Consider the following 23,882-nt stretch of genomic DNA (forward strand, 5'->3'; position numbering starts at 1 on the left):
TTAGTAAATACAAACTCAATACTATTTTATACATTTTGCTTCTGTAGTTGAAAATCTTAACCAACATGAATCTTTATTTATACTATATATATTTTAAAATCATTAAAACTCTTATCTCTTATAATTACATTCCTAAAAGTTTCCTTATTTTATAAAGAAAGTCATACATTCTTAATTTTAATAATATTTCATTATTATAGATTTTTATGGACCTTCTACTTCTGAAGTTCTGAGCAATGGTTACATACTAATTTGTAATGGTCCTGAAGAGCAAGATCGCAGAAATGCTAGAGTTTACACTTATTATCTACAGATGGACCTTTAAGGAAGAGTATTTTAGAAGGTATAGAACTTACAACAAACCAGTACTAAATGAATATAGAGGCATCTATATTTTTTTATTTATCAATAAGATCTCCAACAGGATGGGAAGATTAAATGAAGATTGGTAGAAAAATCCCTACATGAAGTTGTCCATCTGGTACAGGATCGCAGCCAGTGGAGACAGGAGGATATACTTTAGCAAAGAAAATTATACAAATAAACAAATGTCAGGATATCTGTGTTATTTTGTTGTTTTCAGGGCTTTGGTTTGTTAATAGAATGGACTGGTGAATGGTAATAATAAGATATAGTCATAAAATTATAACCATGAAAACTTTCTTGTACCATAATATTTATATACTCTCTGTCTATACGTTATACATTTGTATATATAAAAATACGTAAGTGTATACTATATTTTTTGACAAAGAATAAGTTTTTGTTATTTTATTACTATATTTATTTCGAATTTTGTCGCTAAAAATTCAGAACCTCGGTTTTAAATTTGCCGCCAAACAAAATTAGTTTCGGCCCGTCCGCATATGGCGCTGAAAACTCTTTCCCAAATCTTGCTATGGGACTTACTTACTAGGGGGCTATGTACTGTGATTCAAAATTTAAAATAAAAACATAAGCGGAAGGGTTGTTTTATTATAAAGTAACAAATAACTCGCTAAATATTTGATAGAAGTAAACTATTTGCTTAATTGACAAAAAAAATTGCGTCTATATTCTTTGCTTGTATAGTTAACACAACAGATTAAATAAACAGAATAAATCAATATCATAACCAATCCTAACCTATAATTGCCGGTGGAATAATATTTACAGATTAATTATTTTGAAATTGTTTTTTCAGTAATTTAAGAATATATTTTAAATATGATCCAAGAAATTGATGGTTCATTATTGGAAGGTGTAAGTGAATCTATAAATTTAATCCTGAACAATGATATAAAAATATGTTTTAGGGTGGACAAATTTTGAGAATTGCCCTAACATTAAGCGCCTTAAAACGGATACCAGTTCGTATAACCAATATTAGAGGAGGGAGAAGTAAGCCGGGATTAATGGAGCAGCACTTAAAAGGTTAGTTTGTCTGTTAAATATTATTTTCAGTATGTAGGAGAAAAAGTCATCTCTTGTTAATATATTTTGGACACAGGGTTGTCCTGTTACGAACGATAGTCCTAATTATGTTAGTGGGCACCTCACGTATTTAAGGAATAAAATTTAGCTATCTTTACTATTTTTTAATTATTTTAAATTAATTACACTTAAAGAACTGAAATGCTATTCTAAGAATGTACTGGAAGATTAGCTCATGTAACATCAATTTTTTGATATGATTTTGTTTTCAATTATATTCTTGTTCATGATTTACTATCTCATAACGGTTTGCTCCATTTGTTTATTTTGATTGTGGATCTAGTTCTCTTCATCTTCTTTTGGTCTTTGTACAGCGAATTCCTAGTAATTTTTATAATGTATTCAATGTTTATTTGTCTACATTTAAAATGTATTTTTAGCATATTGCTTATTGTGTTTTGAATAATGTATATTTTTGTGGTTTTTCTATCATAATTCATTTATGGTTTCTATATACATATCTTGTTTCTATATATCTTTAACTATAATAGTATATCTTTCTCTAACAAAGTGGAACATTTTTCTAATTCTTGTAGTATTCTTTTTCATAGAATGGTTTATAATATGAATAATGCATCCAACATCATTTATAAGTATTATTTGGTTTTAGGAGTGGAACTGTTAAGAGATATTTGTTCAGCAAAAGTAAAAGGTGTGCATTTGGGTTCAACTGAAATTGAATTTTGGCCAGAAGAAATCAAAGGAGGCTCTTACAGGGCACAAGTAAAAACTGCTGGCAGTATCAGCCTATTACTTCAAGTATCTTTGCCATGCATTATCTTTGCAAAAACTCCTACAACTCTTCTTCTCAGAGGAGGTACCAACACAGAAATGGCACCTCAAATTGATTATCTAACTGAGGTATTTAGACCTATTTTAGAGAAATTTGGAGTAACATTCGATCTCGACCTTAAAAGAAGAGGGTATTTTCCTAAAGGGGGTGGAGAAGTTATTGTTAATGTAAACCCAGTGGAAAAATTAAATCCTATTGAAATGACAACACAAGGATCTGTGACAGACATCTTCGGTTGGAGCTTTGTGGCAGGAAATTTACCAGAAAGGCTCTCTCACCAAATGGCAGATAGTGCTGCAAATGAATTAAAGAAAATTGCTTCTGTCAATATTGAAAGGTATAAAGAGGACCCTAATATAGCACCAGATAGCTGTTCAGGTATTATGTAAGTATTAAATATATGATGTATATCAAATTTCTTTTTAAAAATCTTCCATTTATATGAAAAATATGTTTATAGATTGGTTGCAAACACAAGCACGAATTGTATCCTAGGATCATCTGCACTTGGTAAAAGGAGTGAAAGTCTTCAAGATACTGGAAGAAGGGCTGCTGAAGAATTGCAGCGATCTATTAAGGCAGGTGCTTGTGTGGATGAGTATAGCCAAGATCAAATAATTATATTCATGGCATTGGCCAAGGGACCATCCAAAGTAAGAGTAGGAAATATAACAATGCACACTAAGACCGCTATTTATGTTATAGAAAAACTAACAACGGTAAGTGTTTAGTTTTAAAGGTTATTAATTTGTATTATGTTTCTTTTATTTTTGTATAGAAGATATATGAATTCTTATTAAAGGATTGATATTTGCTTTTTAATACAATTAATTAATACTATCAATGAAATATTTCACACAATATAAAACTTATATTATATTTCTGCAAGCACAATCTATCACAAGCTCTACATCAGTTGGTTGTTTAGTTTTTGGAGATGGTCCCTCTGGTTATCTGTAATCTGCTGTAACACTAAGAGACCAAATGGGTAAAGAAATAACAGCATAGTATTGCCAACTATTACTCAAGTGTAATTACTTGTTCTGGCAAAACTCGAATTAACAAGCATTCCAGATGCATTAGAACTTGTCTTTTCTTCAATTTTTTAGCGAAATAACACTACAGAATACCATAAATTCCTTATTTTTTTGAAAATCCCAATATTCTGTTCAAAAATCTTCACTATTATACTAGAAACATTTGTGAAAGGAAAGAAATACTAAGGCATCCTGAGAATATAAAAAGTAAGGCTGCTTCTTATCCTCATCTTAACTATCTCCAATATAGGTAACAGTGGTTTTAGAGTGAATTTGGCTGAATTTTAGAGTGTTTCAAATCTGTGAGTAATTTGATTGTAAATTGTGAAAAAAAAACTCTAGATCTGATGTTAATTATAATTACAGTTTTGAAACAAACCATCAGCTTGATCACACTTGGATCAGCCCTTTATTTTTTCACTTTTTGTATGCACTCTAGATTTTTAAATATTTTCTTGATAAATACTTTTTATTTTTCAGGTAAAATATGAAATAACGCCTTCTGAAGCAACAAATATAATTGAATGTAGTGGCAGTTAAACATGAAATTTATTTATATTTTATTTATATATGTACTCTTTTTAATTAAACTATATATCAACGATTTTTCGTTTTAATTAATAAAGAATATCTTCCTAATTTGTGAATATCCAATTTTGCATGAAGGCAACTCACCTGCAATAAGGAATATACAGAATTGGAATTTCATGAATGTACAAAACATACATTTTTCAATGCTGCAAAATATTCAATTCTTCACTGTACCATAGTTTATAGTCAGTGAGCTGGACTGAAGATCGACAATGTTGCAGTATGATGTCTTTATTGATTTTTTTTGCCAAGAAACTATTTTTGATTCATTGCATAATGCTATTCTTGGAATCTAATTCCTTAAAATATTTTTTTGATCCATCAGAAAGCCATAAGCTTCCTTAATGGAATAAAGTAGGCAGTGGTCAAACATAACCTGTTTCTAAACAGTTGGTTGCACTGTTTCGACGTTGAAATATCACTGGTATGCTTTGTCACTTTAAAGGAAATAATGCATACAACGAACAAGTTATATTTTATTATGTTTTTATATACAAATGAACCTAATAAATAAATCATTATTAAATATAATATCTAATAAGCACTTATGTGCGTTTTATTTTTTCGAAATATGTTCTTTCTAAAATTTCTTTATGGACAGCTCTTTCCATTGCGTTCAAAAACTCTCCTAGTTGTATTTGATCGCCTTCCAAAAACAAAGCGTGAGCCATAAAGGGAATTTTTCTAAGAGATCTTCCGCTTAAACCCACACTTTTTTCGCACAGATCCAACAGTTTCGTCAGTTCTGGAGAATATTGCTTATCTTCGCTATTTATGAGGTAATCTGTTGATTCTAGAGTATCGCCTTTAACTATTTGTGCCTGAAAAAATTGTATTATTACGATATCAACTTTTAAACTTAGGTTCTTGACCTTCAAATCCTCTCGCAGTAAACAAAAAATATTACCTTTATCAGTTCGTTAATGCAGGAGTAGTAAACTTTGTATATAGCATATTTCGAGGGATTCCCCAAATGTTGCTTTATATCTGCTCTGTCGATAAAAGCTAAGTCTATGGATTCAGTCATGTTGGAAGTTGCGAATATTAATACATTTGAATGTTGTTTTATTCGATCTATTTGTGTAAGAAGAGCGTTAACTACACGGATTGAATCAGACGGCTCAGTACCTGAAACAAACAAATAGAGCTACTATTATTAGAGTTTTCAAAGTTTTTATGTATCTTCGAATTATACAGCACAACTTTTTCGGATCGTAAGAAAAATAAATTAAGAATTCTTAAAACATCACACAAATATTATGGGTAATATTCTTTCTGTACCAGACGCGGATACGAGGGCTGAAGAAAATGTTCGGGAATTATTTGTGGAACAATTTTATAAAAAAAAAACTCTTTATTGTGGAATTATGTGAGCCGCAAGCTGAAACTCCAGAACCGTTTAGATCGGTAGTAGTTCAACAATCTAGCATTCGCTTGCCTAAATTTAAGAGTGATTTTAAGGAGTTTAGTTCATTTTTAGACTTATATAATTCGGTTGTACATAATAAAATAATTTGATTCGTAATTTGTCAGTACCCGCTTAGCTTTCGTAGTATACAGTCGATTGCTCCCGTTATCAATAGTGCTACGGAAAGTGTAAATCACCAAAAACAAAACACATTAGCTTCTCAGTATAATGATAAAAGTGGTCAACTAATTGACTAGTAGATAAAAAAAAATGAATACATTACCTGCTTTTAATGGGCCAGGAATTAAATACAACCAACAAATGTTGTCAACAAATAATGGACTTACTATACAGGATGTCCCACCTTGCAACACATACACACAGCAACCTCAGAATATTGAAGCTCGACCAATTCCCACACAGTATGCAATAAATAATAACCAACACCACCATATAAGATCATCAACTAGCGATAAAGAATTCTTAGGATTTGATGAGAGTGAGTAAAATAAAGAAAATCCTTGGCAAGTAGTCAAAAAAACCTTGAAAAGAAGAGAAGTAGATGTTACCAATAGACCATCAGAGACAGTAACAAATAACAAATATAGGTCTCTAACACTCCCAGACCAAGAGGAAGAGGAATCCACTAAAAATAACGAATTAGCAAATAAAACATCAAAACCACCTCCAATATGCGTCTACGGAGTAATTAAATACAATGAAATGATAAAACAAACAGATCTAATAGCAGAAAACACACAATACATCACAAAATCCTTAGCAGACAACACGGTAAAGATAAGTTGCGATACAGCAGACACATACAGGAAAATAATAAAATAAATGAGGGCAAAAATGTAGTACACCATACCTATCAACCTAAAGAAGAGCGTGCCTATAGAATAGTCATCAAACACCTACACCATACGACAGACATCGATGAAATAAAAACTGAATTAGCAAAAAATGGACATAAGGTTAGAAACGCGATGAATTGCATAAGTAGAACAACGAAACAACCTTTAAATATATTCTTCGTCGACTTAGAACCAGCAGAAAACAACAAAGACATTTACAAACTGACAAATCTTCAAAATAGAGAGCTATACAAGTGGAACCTCCAAAAATAATAAAAGGGATCACCCAATGCACGAGATGTCAGCAATATGGCCACTCAAGATCATACTGCAACAGACCATTTGTGTGCGTCAAATGTGGTGGAGAACACAATACGTCAGCCTGCAAAAAAAGTAAAGTTACCCCTGTTAGGTGTGCTTTATCTGGTGGTGCCCATCCAGCCAACTACAAAGGATGCCAATTCTATCATAACTTACTCAAGCCAAACAATGCCAACAATCGTATGAATATTCAAAAAAACGCTAACAATACAACAACTAGACCTACAATGCGTACAGCAACATCAGTGCCTCTAACCCATTACCCAAAACAATCGCAAGGCAGCTATGCTAATGCAGTAAGAAATGGTACTGAACAACAATCCAACATTAATGACATGATGAACAAATTCTTAGAGGAATTCAAAAACATGTTCCAACAATTACTACAACAAAACAGCATGATCCTAAACATGCTGACAACGCTTATATCTAAAATTTAATAGCTTCATTAAAATAGCAGAGTGAAATGCCAATGGACTTCCAAAGCACAAAAATGAGGTTGAGTTATTTCTACTACACAACGAAATTTACATTCTGTTAATAAGTGAAAGCCATTTCACAAGTCAAACTTACTTAAAGATATCTCACTACACAACTTATTCCTACATATGCAGGAGTATCTTGATTTAGGTCATATGCAGTTAGTCCCTAATGTCGAAAAGAAAAAGGTAAAGTATTATACTCCACATCATTCCGTTATCAAACCAGATAGTGTTTCAAGTAAAATTTGAGTTGTGTATAATGCGTCTCAGAAAAGCAAATCTTTGAACGACTATTTACTGGTCGGCCCTAAACTACAACAAAGCATAGTCTCACTTTTGTTGAATTTTCGACTTAATCGTTTTGCGCTGTGTGAGGACATTCGTCAGATGTATCGTAATATTTTAGTCGCTCCTGAACATACTAATTATCAACGTGTGCTATGGAGATTTTCTAGCCTTGAGTAAATTCAGAAATATAGTTTGTTAACTGTTACTTTTGGAATAGTATCCTCGCCGTATCTAGCTTTAAGAACCCTTCAGCAATTAATATTAGACGAAGGCTTTCGTTTTCCTAAAGCCGTCTCGCTTATTCGTCAGGCTTTGTACATTGACGATTTTGATGATTGAATTAGTCGCTTTGGTAAAGTTGGAGGCTTTGATTTACGGAAATGGTGTTCGAATGAACCCAAATTAAAATGGTCCTTTTTGATGATCGTTTTTGTCCGAATTATCTTGAATTTATAATCCTTGTGGTTAATTAACACTCATTACCTTTTTCATTAAACATTTAAACCAACAAGTTTGGGCAACAGGTCTTAAATGGAATGATCGCCCTCCATCGGAAACAATTCATGTATGAGAGCAATATAAGAGCGAATTATCTCTTATTTCACAGTTCAAATTCCTCGTTTTTTGAATATTCCCTCATGTCCCTTCTCAGAGCTTCATGGATTTGCCGATGCTAGTGAAAAGGGATATGCTTGTGTTGTTTATATTCGTAGTATTGATACTCGTAACCTAGTTCAAGTTATTTCCTGTGTGCCAAATCGAAAGTAGCTCCTATAAAACAGATTACTATACCTCGATTAGAATTGTTAGCTGCTGTTCATTTGGTAAAACTTACGTCGTTTGTGTTAGAATCGTGGAAGCATATAATATTTCAAAATGTATATGCTTGGTTAGATTCTCAAATCGTATTACACTGGATTTAAAGTTCACTCTCGAGATTCAAAACTTTCGTCGCAAATCGCACTTTGTATATCCAGTCCCATAGTCAAAATTATTCTTGGCAGTATATCGAATCTAGAAATAATGCAGCCGATACGCCTTCGCGAGGCCACTTTTCTATCACAATTAAACTGGTTAATAGGTCCTTCGTTTTTGCATAATATTTCCTTAATTTTCCAGAGGTTTCTCCCTCATTGCAGGAAAAATCCTGCAATCCAATGCACTAATGCATTGATTAGTGATCGGTGTTAGTAGTGTCTGGGGGCTCATGAGACTGAGACCTCGAAAACCCTGAAGAAGACATCAGAGAGGATGTCGAAAGCTCGCCGCGGCAGTGACAATCCACGCGGTTTACAATAGGTACATATGCGGGATAGTCGGACAATTACTTATTTTTGTCGATATATTATTAATAAAAACCAAATATAAAAATAGTAACAACATAAATTTTATTATATTACAACTTTACCTGATACACACTGATTTCTAGCGTGAGCTAGAGATTCGACCTCATCCATTAAAACACAGACGAGGTTATCCTTATTTTCTATAAAATCGTTTATTTTGGTAAACATCTTATTGACTAACTTTCCGCTCTGGAAATAAAGAAACATTTGAATATTAGTTCAGTTAATATATCGCTAGAATATTTCATTTTTGTGCAAATTTTTAAATCTCTTAATACAATTAATACAAATGTTGATATAACGATTGCCATCAGTTGGATAAAGCACCAAAATAGGACGAGATTACGTCTGAAATGAAGAAATATCTAGACGAAGATGCGAATTGCTAAATGAAGTAGTCGAAATAAAAGAAATGTCAAAGGGTTGGACCACCGAAATAATAGTACCAGTGTTTAAGTAGAAAGATGCAAAAAGTTGCTCAAACTATAGAAGACTTACATTGACAGGCATACACATCAAACCTTTACTAGGATAATGGACAAAAGAGTATGGAAAAAATTGAAAATAGAAAAAGGAGTACCAAGATCTGATTTTTATACTGGGACATACAGGAAGCAAACTATTGCGAAAAAGACAAGAGATCCATCTGTGTTTCGTTGATCCAAAAAAGCTTTCGACGAGGTAAGAAGGGACGAGATTTGGTTAGGTTAGGTTAGGTTGATATGTTAAATGATATTTGACAATGTTGGAAGAAAAATGAGTAATAAAGAATATGATAGAAATTATTAAAGCTTTATATAAAAACAACAGCAACAAAGTAAGAACAAGCGATCAAGAATCTTCAGAGTTCGATTCAAACTTAGGCATTATTGTTCTCATTAATTACAGATTGTGTAACGCAAGAACTACTACAGTAGTCTCACAGACTCGGCATTTCAGATAACTCGGCCTCCTGTGGGAGAATTAAAAAATAAAAGGTGATCAAAGTTTGGTGTCAAACTTTAAAAAATACTTATTTAATGGGTTGCAGAGTCGTAGAGTCAATTAAGTATTATTATAGTGGTGCGTTCTTAGAGAAAACTACTAGACAACGCGGAAAACCACTTTCCTGAAAAAATGATGAATATGATTGTGACCACTGGTTGTGAAGATGCAAATGATAGTTAATTAACAGAGTGAATGAGGAAATTGTTGATGTTCTAAAAGAAAAAGGAAAGAAGGAAGAAAGTATTGGTGATTCTGATAAAGAAGAGACGAGCAAGGATGATAAACCAAACATGAGTCACATCTACGGATTTCAAGCTGTTGAAACTGTTTCATCCTGTTTCTCCGTCATCTACGAATCTTGTGTCTGTCTATGAGAGCACATTTGTTGTATTAATACCTATTATTCTCGATAACTCTTCATTTTCATTAACTCGGCCACATTAGGCTGGGTTTGTGAGACTCTACTGTAATTGCTATTCATAAAATATACATACAACGGACCAAGAGAATTCAACATAGACAATAGCAAATCCATGGTTATGGCAACCTCAAAAAACATGAAATTACCAAAGAAGGCAAAGAATTAGAATAGGCCAACAACTGTAACTAGGTGCAATTATTAAATAAAATGGAAAGATAGACGAAGAAATAAACCAGAACAATGAGCAAGCGAGAAAACTATTCAATACATTAAAAATAATATTCTTTGGAAATAAAGAGATACCTAAGAATATCAGCTACTGAGATGAAATTTTTACAAAATATTGAAGTAATCACAAGAAGATATAGGATACGGAACACGACGCTAATAGCAAAGTGAAACCAATAGAGACAATTATAAGTGAGAGGAAAATAGAATGGAGCAGCCATATCTACAGAATTAATTTAAGAAACACAAGCAAAAAGGTATATGGAACCAGAGCGCAGGGGAAAACAACATTGACAATCGAACAGAAACGCAAAAAAAACGAGTAATAGAATGGAACGTCAGACATTTGACGCACAATAGGGTAGCCTAGAAAAGAAAGATCAGGGAAACACAATAATAATAATGAGAAAACACTCAGTATAAATATAGTAAATTATAAATGTATTGTAGATATTATAAGTGTTGTAATTAATTATGGAATGGAGTTAAAATAAGCCTACACCTGGCAGTTTTTCTTCTTCTTTTGGCATCATAACCCTAGATGGGTCTTTACCTGTCTGGCTATGCTGTTACATTCAGATCTCTCTTGGGCCTTTCTCCTCCATTGTCTTATATTCATGGTTTTCAGGTCTTCTTCCACGTCATCTCATCCTGGGCCTTCCTTTTTTCCGCCTTCCACTGTAACATCTGCTTTTCGTGTCTTCTTGTCGCTGAACATGTCCCAACCATGACAGTCTTTGACTTTTCACTAATCTTACAATGTCATAGCCTTCATTCAGTTCATTAACCTCGTCGTTTTTCCTAATTCTCCATGTGCAATTTTCGGCTCTCGTATCTGTTGTTATGTTCTAGGATTTCTTGTACTAAGTCTCTCTTTTTTTTTTCTTCTGCATATTCTAGTCGCTTGTATTCTCTTTTCGTTATAAATTTCTCTGGTATTTCTTGTGTTTCTTTGAAGTTGGTTAAGCTTAGCTTGCCTTTTTTCCTCTACTGCAGTTCTGCATTCCGCATCATACCATTCCTCATTTCTTTGCCTTTTTGACAGTTTTCTCTGCAGATTCCGTTATTATTGTTTTTAATTGTCTCCATTCTTCCTCTGCAGTATCTTCCTCTCTGATTCCGTTGAGTTTTATTTGGAGAGTATTTTGATATTCTTGTGTCTTTGTTGGACTTTTGAATCCTTCAACATTCCATTTTTTAATTTGGCTATTTTTCCCTTTTGCTACTGTCGCGATTTTCTGCCGTAATTTCGCCCCCACAAGATAGTGATCTGAGTCAGAGTTCGTCCCGCGATACGTTCTGACATTAGTTATGTCTGTTGTCCATCTTTTTGAGGTGAGGATGTGGCTTTTGTGTGATGTGGGATTTGATTAGCTTCATTGTTTCCTGGTATTTTCCATATTCCTTTATGCTGGAATATCTTTTCTCTGAAAGTTAGTGCTGACAACTATATAATTATTTGCTGTTGCAAATTGTGCAACCCTAAGTCCATTTTGACTGGTTTCATTATGCAAACTATGTTTCCCAAATATGTTTATGAAAGTTTCTTCTTTCCCCAGCTTAGCATTAAAGTCGCCTAATATTATAACACCTGACAGTACTTTGGGTTTATTGATTAAATAATTAAACTAGAGCAATAAATAAAGTCACAGTCCTCAAAAAGATCAAGTATTTATCATTATTGGAAAGCATGGGACACTCCTTTATTAAATGTTTGAAAAAATATAATAATTCTAATCTAGATACATACATTTTTCACAATTACGAAACTTACCTCTGAAAACCACTTCGAAAATAAGCTATGGCTATTAATTTCAATCAAAACTCCAGATCCAAATCTCTTACCCATTCGAATTGTAAGTTTCTGTGCTAGTGCTTTACAAAGCGAAGTTTTTCCAGTGCCTGGAGGACCATGGAGTAAAATGACTCTGTTGCAGCTAATTATGTTTTGATCTACTCCTTTATCAGAGAACTCCATCATGGTTTGAGCATATTTTAAGAGCTAAAATATATTTGATTAGGTATTTCACCCAATTAGGTGATTCAACCACTAAGAGCATAAGCAGATGGAAAATTTGCTGATTTTAGGAATTAATTGATGTTAGTGAGAGCTTTACACTACACCAGTAATATCAGCACAATATTTTTACCCATTACTCTCTCTCTCTTACAAACACATATACACTTCCAATTCAATTTAATTTAATTCTCAATTCAATTCATCAAAAATGAAATAAACATAAAAAATTTAACAATTATACACCGAAAAACAAAACAAATATAGAGATCTATATAATATATCCCCAACCATTACTCAATAAAATTTACTTACATTCTGTTTAATACAATGATCATAATACAAATTTTCCCATAAATTAAAGAGAGATTCAGATGGAAGCATTAATTGTGTGGATATAGTAATTTCTTCTTCACCATCCTCTTCATTTTGTAATAGAGGCCCTTCACCATCTAGTTTATAAACAAACCAATTGATATTTAAATTGTTAAAATCTACAAAGGACTTATCCTAAAACAAAATAAAGTAAAAATGTTTTTTTGAATGTTGGAATGAATTGAAAAATTAACAAAGATATTATAAAAAAACTGATTTTTGGAAATCTAAAAATAATTAAAACAAATGCTGAAATAATTTAAAAAACTTGTGAAAGTGCTATATTCGCATTTGTTCCCAGAGAAATGTATAACAGTCCATTCTTAATATTTCTATTCTAAATTAAAAACAAAGTAACAAGCACATTTTTGGTGTAAAATTAGTGACCATAATATATTTTCAAATATTCTTTGCACTATTAATGTAAAAGATTATCTAAACTTAAATAAAACAATGTAATTAATTAACACTGCAAGAAATATATGAAAAATCTACATATTTATAAACTATATCTGAGATTTAGTTAATGTACAGTGTCTATCTATCTGTGTCGGAAGTCCTATCTTTAAATGTGTTTGACAGATTCATATACCTTGACTTGCTAGTGACTACTACCAACAAAACATGCGAAGACATTAAAAGACTAATAAACCTTACAAATATGGACTCCAAAAACAATTCCACTCAACAAATATCCAAAGAAAAATTAAAATCATTATATACAAAACACTGCTGAGGCAATCCTCACATATGGGGCAGAAACATGGACTCTACCCCAGAAGGATGAAATACTTTTGGGAATATTCAAGTGAAAGATACTCCTAAAAATATCTGGAGCTATAAACTAATGCCTGACAATATGATTGCTAAAAAGCTAACCACAGGAACACCTATAGGAAGAAGTAGAGGCTGTACGCGAATTAGGTGATTAGATGGAGTTGAGACCGACTTAGGGATACTAGAGATCAGAAGATGGCAACACATTGCCAGAAACCGAACAGAATTGCGACCACAGAAGATTGTCAAGTCAAAGATGATAATGATAAAAGTGTCTATCTCTAATTCCCAATAAATTTTACTCAATAGTCTTCTCTATACATAAAAATAAAAGAACCAGTGCAAGCTCTTCTTACAATAAAAAAAAAACTAAAATATGTTAATTCAATAACAGATCTTTGATTAGGAACTTTATAAACTTTAAGAAAGAAAGATCCCATAAATATTTTACTCTATGTTATACAATTATTTTAAGGGATATTGTTTAATATTACAGTCTTACTTAAAACATTAGTACTCCTTTGGAAACTTACATAACCTTCAATCTCTCCTATTATAATTGTTTTAACAACACCGTGAAGAATGCTTGTATTTTCTCGTTCAAAATTTATTACACTATTTGGACGAAAAATCTTATTTTTCAAATAGTTTTCCACTATGGCAACTATTGATTTCTTGGTGGTATTACTACTAAAAAATAAAGTAAATAAATTATTGTTTATTAACAAATGTAATATGGTACAGACTTGTATTCAGTGAGTATAATTTCAACATCTACACTTTTATCCATTTTATTGTTTTATTTTATAACCGACAACTATTTAATTAAATTATTTCTAGTTTAAATTTTACCATATATTAAAACAAAATTTTAAACTTTTATTTGTCGTTTTTATCAGGGCAGCCAATATTAAAAATTATCAGTTCGTTGACAGGTATGGCATGTAAAATCACAGATCATTAGAAATTAAATTTGTAAAATAGTTTTGAAGTTATTTTTTGAATAGAAATAATTTATAATTTATCGAGAGATTATAAATAGAGGTAATATTTATATTTTTAAATAAAAACAATTATGAAATTCCGATTATTGGTACTCGTCATTTATAAATTATTTTAGATATCTTTAGTTATATACGTTGCTTTTATGTCTTTAATCCAAAATTCGAAGCTTCTATTTGTAAAAATTTTAAATTTAATAGACGTATGGTATGAATAGGTTGTTGTGGCTAAAGTGACATTATATTATATATTATGCAAATGTCAATTTTAAACAGGAAAGGTGAAAAGAGAAAGAGCTTTGACATGCGTGTGGTACATTTCGTTTGTTTATATCGAATCGACGTCTAATCCATATTTAGTCACTGCTTTGATCGTATTTTCAAAAATATCAGCTGATCAAAACTTGAAAGTTATTTATTTCTCGCTAGATTCATGGGTCTTTTAGCCATGTACCATTTACCATGGGTGCGATTGCATCTGTTCTACAATGGCATTGTACTATCTGTAGTTTGATCAATCCAACTGAAAGAATAAAATGTATTAGATGTGGGACGCTAAGGGAGCTCTTTGATGACTCGGATTTATCGTCGGTCATTTATAATTTCGACAAAAATCAAGAGTGCACTGTTATTCGACGATTAAATACTCCAAAAAAGGAAATTGTTCAAAGGTAGGCCATACTATTGTCTTTATATTGAAGATCAATAATTTAAGTATTTTTTCAGTGTTGTGAATAATACCCCTATCGATGAACACACAGTTTTACTGACCCCTTCGTCATTTAATAAGACTTCTTTAAGCTGTTTAAAAAAATACTTCAGTTTACCAACTTTATCATTTGTCACTTATTGTACAGTTTGTGACACTTATTTTACAACAATAGTCTTGAAATGCATAATATGTAATTCACGGTTAAAAATCATGAATAACACAGCATCACCTTGCAAAGTTTGTTCTTTAACATACAGAAATTTTGACAATTTAAGTTATGATAAGCTATTAATATGCAAATGCCAAAGAAATAAATCACTCTCACTTATAAAGAGTGTGAGCTGTTCAGTGGCCCAAAAAGCCTGCAATTCTTTAGTAGATGGACAACAAAAAGACATAAGAACAACAGCTAGTGGTATTAATGAAGTTGGTCCACCTACTAATTATATATGGACAGTTAAAAATTTAGTTCCAGCTACTACTTGGACGTGCAAACAATGTACATTATTAAACAGTGCTAATTTGACAGTGTGTGAGGCTTGTGAATCTCCATATTCACCTGATTTGAATAGCAATTTAAAACCTAGTGTCATTATTAAGGTAATATATTTTAAATTGAGCACTAGTTATTGTTAGATGACACATTCTTTTAGTTTCTAAGAATGCTTTTATGGAAATCATAATTTTTGGCAAAAATATGAATTAGACATTCCAAAAAAATTTTCAAAACAAATTCTATATGACCACCTGTAGGAAGACCATAATTATATCCATAGTAATGCAATTTAAAGTTTTGGATTTCATATGTTTGCCATTACATTTTTATTCCCTTTTTGTGTTTGTCAGTCCATTTGTTTAAACAAAAATTCCTTTTGCATGCCCCAAACTTTTCATTGCATGCTATTTTACACCACAATATGCTAAAGAAAAGTAAAAATTCCTTGATATATAGATATTTATTTCTTGATATAGATACATCCCACATCATAACTTCATTACTGACTATAGTTTTAGTTGAATGGCATATCTATTTTATGCTTTCATGGAAATAAGTAAAATCTGACCATATTTGGGACTTTCGAATAATCAAAGTATCTAATTATATGAAAACCTTTATCTTTCCTGCAGATAATGCAATGTTGTTTTTTAGTTATTAATAATTAAGTGCAAGAAATAAAACTTTTTGGATTTTTTACTTACTAACTACTTATTTTAAATAAAATTCCAGACTTTTGTCTTTAAACGCTTTAAAAAAACTTCAAAATTATCCATTCTAAAAGTGGCAAAATTAATTTGTTGCTCTGGAAACTGAAAATAAATAACTATGGCTTTGATGTTGCATCTAAAGTTAAGTCTTGTAGTATTTAACAAACACTCAAATTTTCCAGGTCATTCTATCAAATAGTTTAAAAGTTATTAGTTTTTCATAGAGATCTTTTGTTCTAATAACATTAGTCAGAAAATAATGAGTAGTTCTGTCGTCAGAGAGTTGATGCCTAAAAATCATATGAACAAGCTGAATTTTGCAGAGAATATTAACTTCGGGAACCCAAAAAAAATGCAAAAAAGTTGACCACTTTTATCCCTGAGCTTCCCCCTAAAACCCAGTACGCAGGGGGGTAAAAACATGAAAAATATGATTTACTAAGAATCTGTACACTGCAGAAAAAAATGTTTCAAATAAAAAATGTAGCTGAGATAATTTTAAACAAAAATGTTTATAAGCATTTTTTGTGTAAAAAGAAAAGCGACTGTCGATTTTGCATGTCAGTTACGCGCGTGAAATCAATGTTCAATATAATTTGTATCAGCTGGATGGTAAAAATTCGATATCTTTTGATCCAAAGGTCCTATCGACAAAAATCAAGATGCGTTTTAAAGGAGCTTTTGTATGCAGTTTTTGTATTTTGCCAAGAATAAACTCAGTTTTTATAAAGGTGTTAAATAAATTAATGTGGCGCGATTTTCGCCATTTTTTTAAGATTCTCGTGAGATCAATAAAATTGATCACTTTCATTGACCAGCTGTAGTAAACTTTTCATTTCTAGAAATCAATCTTTATAACCTATGACATGAAATTTCAATTTTAAGCTGTGGTAACAAATATGGGGCATTTGAAATATGAATAAAAAACTCAGAATTTAATGTTTTACATTACAAACGATCACACGTCACGGAAAATGCGTTTAAGAAGACTGTTTTGGGTGTAGATTATTGCAGTAGTTTTATTCTTTTGAAAAACGTACTAGTGTAATTGAAAAAAAAAAGAGTTTTAAATGTTTTTTTACTTTTACTTAACAAACTGAATAAGTTTTAAACTAATTCATGGACTGAGGGTTTGTTAAGCACCACAACACCAAAGGTGTAGGTGATTTTTACAAACTTAAAAGAATTATTAATTGCTAGTAAATATTTACGAAAAACAAATGTTTCATATAAGATACAAATAATTTAGGGAGCTCCCAGCAAGGATACATTAGATATTATATATATATATATATATATATATATATATATATATATATATATATATATATATATATATATATATATATATATATATATATATATATATCATCATCATCATCATCATGTGCAGCTTTATCAACTGTTTCCAATTACGGTGCAGCGTCCCTTATTTCAATGTTATTCTATGTCCTTATTCGACGATGTCTTAGTTATTCGTTGTTCTTATAATTTGCGCTCATTTGCGCCCATATTTTTCTACCTTGTGCTATTCAAGACCACGTTCCTGTTAATTTTCTTATATCATAATCCCATCTGAGATTCGGTCGCCTCTTTGGTCTCTTAGCGTTCCTGGGGTACCACATAGTTATCTGTTGTCTGTTCTTCTTGCTATATGTCCTGCCCATTGCCATTTCAGGGATTTTATTCTTTGGATATATATATATATATATATATATATATATATATATATATATATATATATATATATATATATATATATATCCCTGGCCAAATTATTAGAAGCACTCCTATTTTTTAATAATTTATTGTTTTATATAAGTTTATATACAGTACTTTCACATACAAACATACACGAAATGGATTTTTATTAAGGAAATTTATTATACATTAATTTCATATATGTATTTATTTGTCTCATATAACAACACTGCATAAGCATGCAATCTTTCACCATGTAAAAAAACTAAAGTAAAGGTCCTCTAAAGTGAATGCTAAAATATTTTCAAACCGAGAAATATCACAAAGATTGAAGGTTTCTGAAGCTAGTGTCGGACGCACAAAGAAGAAGATTGAATCAGGGGAAGAATTGAGCCCAAAACGAAAGAAAAAATGCGACAGAAAGACTATTTTCACTCCAAGGACAGAAAATTTGTCTGGAAAACAGATTTGCCACCACAAAATTGATAAAATCGCTTCAAAATGTCAGTGAGAATGCTTCTGAACGTACTGTGCGACGAAAATTAAAATGGGCAAGTACAGTTGTATAAATATTCGCTCTCCGGGATAAACAAAATGAATAACTTACAAACTATTTGGTCGATGTGTTTGAAATTTAGCACACTTCAATAATTCATTAATTGCAATAATTTGAACTAGTTATATTACTTGTCCTTATGCAAAAAAAAACTAAAATTTATAAATTACTGCAAACATAAGGGTTTTTTGCTATTATCGCGGTCACTTGTTTATATATTTTAATTTAGAAACTCGCAAATTAATGATCTTTTTAACATTTGCAACTTTTTACAACAATAATAAATAAGAAATGTTTTATAGGCAAAAAATTATTTTTTCACTGTTTATAATAGTTTAAAAAAACAAAGCAAAATCAGCTGTACGCCTTCAAGGATTTCTCATCAGCTATCCCTCATATACCTTTCACAATCTTCAAAAACCTGTATTCGCTATGCGCAAGTTCGGAAGAGCGACTCCTAGTGTCATAGATCAGCGAAATTATTAGCACTTTTGATATATTACTCGTATTTTAACTGAAAACCTGCTAAAATCCTGATAGCTTTCTTTTGCATTCTAAAAATTTGAAGTGCATTTATTGAATTGCCCCATATGATTACACCATAGTTTAGGTGAAAGTGGAATAAAGAAAAATATGTCATTTTTAATGTTTCAACCCTTGCCAGTTGGCGAATAACAAATAATGAACTTGATAGCTTTTTCTTAAGTTGTGAGATATGAGCCGACCAGTTCTGTCGATTATCTGTTATCCCCAATAGTTTAACAATCTCTTTGTTATCTGGATCATTATGTAAATTACTTTCAGATATAACCAAATTTTGCGTTTTATCAGAGTTAAGTTTTAGTTTGTTTGCAGCAAACAATGAGCTAGTTTTAGTAGAAACTTCTTCATGAAACATTTGTAAATCATCATTATTTTTTTCTGATATATAACGTATGTCGTATCATCTGCGAATTGTACGGTTTTGTACGGAGATATGAATTTAGGCAAATCGTTGACATAAATAATAAACAAAAGAGGTCCTAAGACCAAATCTTGTGGGACGCCATGTTTTAAGGATAGAAAATTGGAGAGATGAGCTTTAGACACTACCGCCTGGTGTCTGTCACATAGATAAGAAGTTATAACGCAATCAAAAGCCTTCAAAGAGAAATTGCTTTGCGATCGCCGCGTTCAAGCCCATCAATCACCGCTCACAACATTAAATACGGCGTTCGTAGTAGAACGAGTACTTTTCACTCAAAATAGGAATAAAATTGTTGTTTGATAACCTTTTCAATCGCTTTCCCAAAAGTAGAAATAATGCTTATGGGTCTGTAATTGTCAGTTTTTGAAGAATCACCTTTTTTGTAAATAGGTAGTACTTTTGAGTATTTTAGTACTTCTGGAAATACTCCAGTTGATAGAATTAAATTAATAAGATGAGTGAAAGGTGTTAAAATTATTTGGTAAGTTTCTTTTAAAATTTTGCCATTAATTTCGTGAACGTCCCTACAATTAGAATTACTAAGAGACTTTATTATTTGAGAGACCTCTTCTTCCACAACGGGACGAAAAAAAAGACTTGCTCGGAGAAGGATAATTTCTATAATTAAAGGGGACATTTTCATTAATAGTGGGAAGATATGTAAATATATTCTCTGCAATTGTAGTAAAAAATGATTTATTTCGTCTGGAGGTAGAGGTTATCAAAAGGTAAACATTTCGGAAGAGAGACATCTTGTGTCATAGATCAGCGAACTTTTTAGTAAATTGCAAATAAAATGATTTGCAGTTGTTTATTTAATACAATAATTATTGTAGTTTTGCTTACAATTTGGAAACAAATAGAACTTAAATTGATTATTTCTTGTTGTATTTTTACAATTTATAATACATTTGCGAAATCCCACTTTCTTTCACGATAGTACTTATGAAATGTGCTAATAAAAATGCAAGGTTTCGCCGCTTCACGCGCACGATCCTTTTTTTTGTATTCTCTCCAAGTACTTGCACACAGCAAATAAGCTTTTCCAGCTTTTTTTCCTTTACTGGCCTATAGGTTAGATATACGGAAAGAAAGACCTAAGCAACAAAGATGGATCGAACTATGTAAAAATACAAAAAAAAAAAACGAGAAAATGTAACTAAAACCAATGCATACAACAACCTGTAAAAATAAAAGAATGTAGACAGATTATTCGCAATAAAGGAATCAGAATAGAGTGGCAATCATTGTACGAAGAATGGAAAGTCTTGATGATGATGATTAAAAAACAAACAGATACCAGAAACCGTTTGCAAACATCTACTTTTTTATAATTTTACTGATATATGCATGTCATCCATACATCCCACTAAAAATAAAATCAAATAAAAACACTTTTAATCCTCTGGATCAATAATGACACCATTACTTTCAGTTTTATGAAACGCCTGATATGTTCGGTTTAAAAGTGTTCACGTGGGAGTTTTTTTTCACGTTTTTTTATTTCATATAAAGGTCGATCTGTGACATGTATTGTTAATGTACAGGAACACTATTAAACAAATATCACCAAGGCTTAAGCAAAATCGATTCGGTTAGTTGACATTGAATGTTTTTTATTTTGTCGGCTTTACATAAAGATTTGAACTGATATCTCCGAAAATTTCGTTAGTTTTCGGGAATATTAGAAAGTTTGTTCGGGGAAATAATTTCTATTAACATTATAACTTTTAAATTTAGAGTATTTGTACAAATATAAAAAGAATTGATGGTATAGTGATTTATATGTAGTTAGAAATGGATATATATATATATATATATATATATATATATATATATATATATATATATATATATATATATATATATAGGGTAAGTTTTTAGCGCGACATCGAATTCCACTGTGGTACAAGATATCCAAAAGACTTATTTAGAAAAACTATAGGCAATGATATTCTCCATACTTGGAAAATATGTGGAACTCTACAGGGTGATTAATTGTATATAAAGAAGTGATTCGTAAATAATTATTTATTTTATATAAAATTCAGTTTAATTGAAATCATTAACTAAAATTTGTATAGAAGGTGAACTACAAGACGAAAGTACGATTTTCTCAATTTTTTATATGGATCACCCTATACTTTATTTTTTAGAAATATTGTATTTGTGAGTACATGATGGGAAATGTGTAAAAATTATATAAAAGACGCAGCAAATAACATTCTAGGGCCGCAAAGACCACCACCACGCAATGAGTGGTCCGATGCTGAGTGCGAGGACATTACAAGAAAAAAGAACAATGCCTATAAACTGATGCAACAAAGAAGAACCCGAGAAAAAGAACAAAAATATAAAGATCTCAGAAGAGAAGAGAAGGACATCCATCGGAGAAAAAAGCAAACTATGAAAATAGAATATTGAAAGAACTTGAGGCATTAAAAAAGGAAAATCAAACAAGAAAATTCTATAAAAACCTAAATAAAGCAAGAAAAGAATTTAAACCAAGGATAGGACTATGTACGGATAAGGAGGGGCATATACTCAATACAAAAAAGAAGTATTGAAAAGGTGGGTGGAACACTATAAAGAACTACTTACTATCGAAGTAGAAGATCCAAATCAACCACCCCCAGGAGCAAGCAACAATATACCATTGGAGCCTCCATCAATTCAAGAAGTACGGGATGCAAAAAACACCTAAAAAATAATAAATCTCCAGGAAGTGATAGTATGCCCGGGGAACTTATTAAATGTGGAAGTGCTACTCTGATTAATCATATATATATAAAATCATACTGAGAGCCTGGAATGAGGAACAAATCCCGGAAGAGTGGTGTATTGGGATCGTTTGCCCGCTACACAAAAAGGGTGATCAATTGGAATGTAGAAACTATAGAGGAATAACCCTAAATACAGCATACAAAATATTTTCGAGTATTTTATATGGTCGCCTGAGTGCATATTCAGAGGAGCTTCTTGGCGAATATCAAAGTGGTTTTAGGCATGATCGATCAACAACAGAGTAGATCTTTGTGCTAAGGCAAATACTGGAAAAAACCAATGAATTCAATATCGACACATGCCATCTTTTCGTAGATTTTAAATCGGCCTATGATAGTGTCCTAAGAAATAAATTGTACGAAGCCATGGATGAATTCCACATCCCCGATAAACTGATAAGATTGGTTAAGGCTACAATGCGTAAGTTGTTTGCAAAGTCGAAATACAGGGCGAGCAACACAGGCATTTAAAACGCATGTTGGGCTGCGACAGGAAGATGCGCTGGCGTGTCTCCTTTTCAACATAGCTCTGGAAAAGGCGGTCAGGGATGTCCAAATAGAAAACAGAGGAAACATTTTTAATAAATCATCCCAAATTTTGGCATATGCAGATGATGTTGACCTAGTTACCCGCACAACACGCAAGCTAGAAGAAATGTATACCACCTTGTCAAACGCCTCAAAAAATATAGGCCTGCAAGTAAATGAGGAGAAAACTAAGATAATGGCATCAACACCCAACAATAGAGCCAGAAACATCGGCCACCAATTCACGGTTGATAACTCTATCTTTGAAGTGGCGGACAAATTCACATACTTAGGCTCCCTGATCATCAAGGAGAACGTCATGACGGAAGAAATCAAGCGAATAATAATCCTAGCAAACAAATGCTATTTTGGACTGAGTAGACATATGAGAAGCAGAAACTTAAGCCAAAAAACAAAAATAACCATATACAAAAACCTTATACAACCAGTGTTGACATATGGGTCGGAGACATGGACCATTTCCAAGGCAGATGAAAACTTCCTGCTTATATTTGAACGAAGGATCCTGAGAAGAATATTCGGTGGCATCTGTGAAAATGGTGTTTAGAGAAGGAGGTACAACTACGAGATATATCACAGATATAAACATATATTTGGTGGTAAAGACGTATAAAAATAGGAAGACTAAGATGGGCAGGACATCTGGCAAGATCACAGCAGAACAACCCTCCTAGAAGAATCCTTATGTCACAACCTGTGAGAAGTAGAAGTAGGGGTAGGCCAAAACTCAGATGGAGGGATGGTGTAGATCAGGATGGTAGAAAAATAGGCGCAGCAAACTGGCAAAAGTTGACAATGGATAGAACCGTCTGGCGTAATAGAATTGGGAAGGTCGAAGCTCTTTTATATGGCTGTAGCACCAATGATGATGATTGTATTTATGATACTCTTTCATTTTTATATAGCATAGCCCTATACCTAAACTCATTATTTTCCGAGATATTTTTAGTTTTCTTCAATTTTCGGGAATGCATTAATAAAATTATTTTTATTCAATAAATAACTA

The 23,882-nt window shown here is 31.8% G+C and overlaps 3 protein-coding genes across 4 annotated transcripts in view; 2 read left to right on the forward strand and 1 right to left on the reverse strand.

Annotated features, from left to right (window-relative positions):
• Positions 1-916: 916 nt before the first annotated feature.
• On the forward strand, positions 917-3,907 carry Rtca (RNA 3'-terminal phosphate cyclase). Its single transcript, XM_072536490.1, has 5 exons — positions 917-1,242; positions 1,296-1,413; positions 2,084-2,651; positions 2,727-2,985; positions 3,784-3,907. The coding sequence occupies exons 1-5, from the start codon at positions 1,207-1,209 to the stop codon at positions 3,841-3,843; spliced, it is 1,041 nt and encodes a 346-aa protein (XP_072392591.1). The 5' UTR covers positions 917-1,206; the 3' UTR covers positions 3,844-3,907.
• Positions 3,908-4,350: 443 nt separating this feature from the next.
• On the reverse strand, positions 4,351-14,319 carry pch2 (pachytene checkpoint 2 protein). 2 transcript variants are annotated; one of them, XM_072534124.1, is made up of 7 exons: positions 14,148-14,319; positions 13,935-14,088; positions 12,565-12,759; positions 12,007-12,234; positions 8,659-8,785; positions 4,802-5,022; positions 4,351-4,715 (listed from the first exon to the last, which is right to left on the reverse strand). In XM_072534124.1, exons 1-7 carry the CDS (start codon positions 14,189-14,191, stop codon positions 4,440-4,442), a joined length of 1,245 nt encoding a protein of 414 aa, XP_072390225.1. In that variant the 5' UTR covers positions 14,192-14,319; the 3' UTR covers positions 4,351-4,439. The 2 variants fall into 2 exon arrangements, with proteins under 2 accessions (XP_072390225.1, XP_072390224.1); XM_072534123.1 differs by having other exon boundaries at positions 13,935-14,091; positions 14,148-14,318.
• A 361-nt stretch (positions 14,320-14,680) lies between these two features.
• The window catches only part of LOC140443067 (calpain-D-like), a 31,969-nt gene continuing 22,767 nt past the window's right edge, over positions 14,681-23,882 (forward strand). Inside the window, exons 1-2 of the mRNA XM_072534122.1 lie at positions 14,681-15,073; positions 15,129-15,714. Coding sequence (XP_072390223.1) covers positions 14,865-15,073; positions 15,129-15,714 — 795 coding nt within the window. The 5' untranslated portion in view covers positions 14,681-14,864. The remainder of the gene's footprint in view (positions 15,074-15,128; positions 15,715-23,882) is intronic.

The sequence above is a fragment of the Diabrotica undecimpunctata genome, chromosome 6 (genome assembly GCF_040954645.1).
Source record: "Diabrotica undecimpunctata isolate CICGRU chromosome 6, icDiaUnde3, whole genome shotgun sequence".
NCBI classification, from domain to species: Eukaryota; Metazoa; Arthropoda; class Insecta; order Coleoptera; family Chrysomelidae; genus Diabrotica; species Diabrotica undecimpunctata.

Bases quoted from the DNA above. Each gene is read 5' to 3' on its own strand.
- Rtca (XM_072536490.1), top strand. From the start codon at position 1,207: ATGATCCAAGAAATTGATGGTTCATTATTGGAAGGT. The intron at 1,243-1,295 runs GTAAGTGAATCT...AATATGTTTTAG, and splicing joins ATGGTTCATTATTGGAAGGT to GGTGGACAAATTTTGAGAAT. The intron at 1,414-2,083 runs GTTAGTTTGTCT...ATTTGGTTTTAG, and splicing joins AATGGAGCAGCACTTAAAAG to GAGTGGAACTGTTAAGAGAT.
- pch2 (XM_072534123.1), bottom strand. From the start codon at position 14,191: ATGGATAAAAGTGTAGATGTTGAAATTATACTCACTGAATACAA. The intron at 12,760-13,934 runs GTAAGTTTCCAA...ATTTTGTTTTAG, and splicing joins TAGGAGAGATTGAAGGTTAT to GATAAGTCCTTTGTAGATTT. The intron at 4,716-4,801 runs GTAATATTTTTT...CAATTTTTTCAG, and splicing joins GCATTAACGAACTGATAAAG to GCACAAATAGTTAAAGGCGA.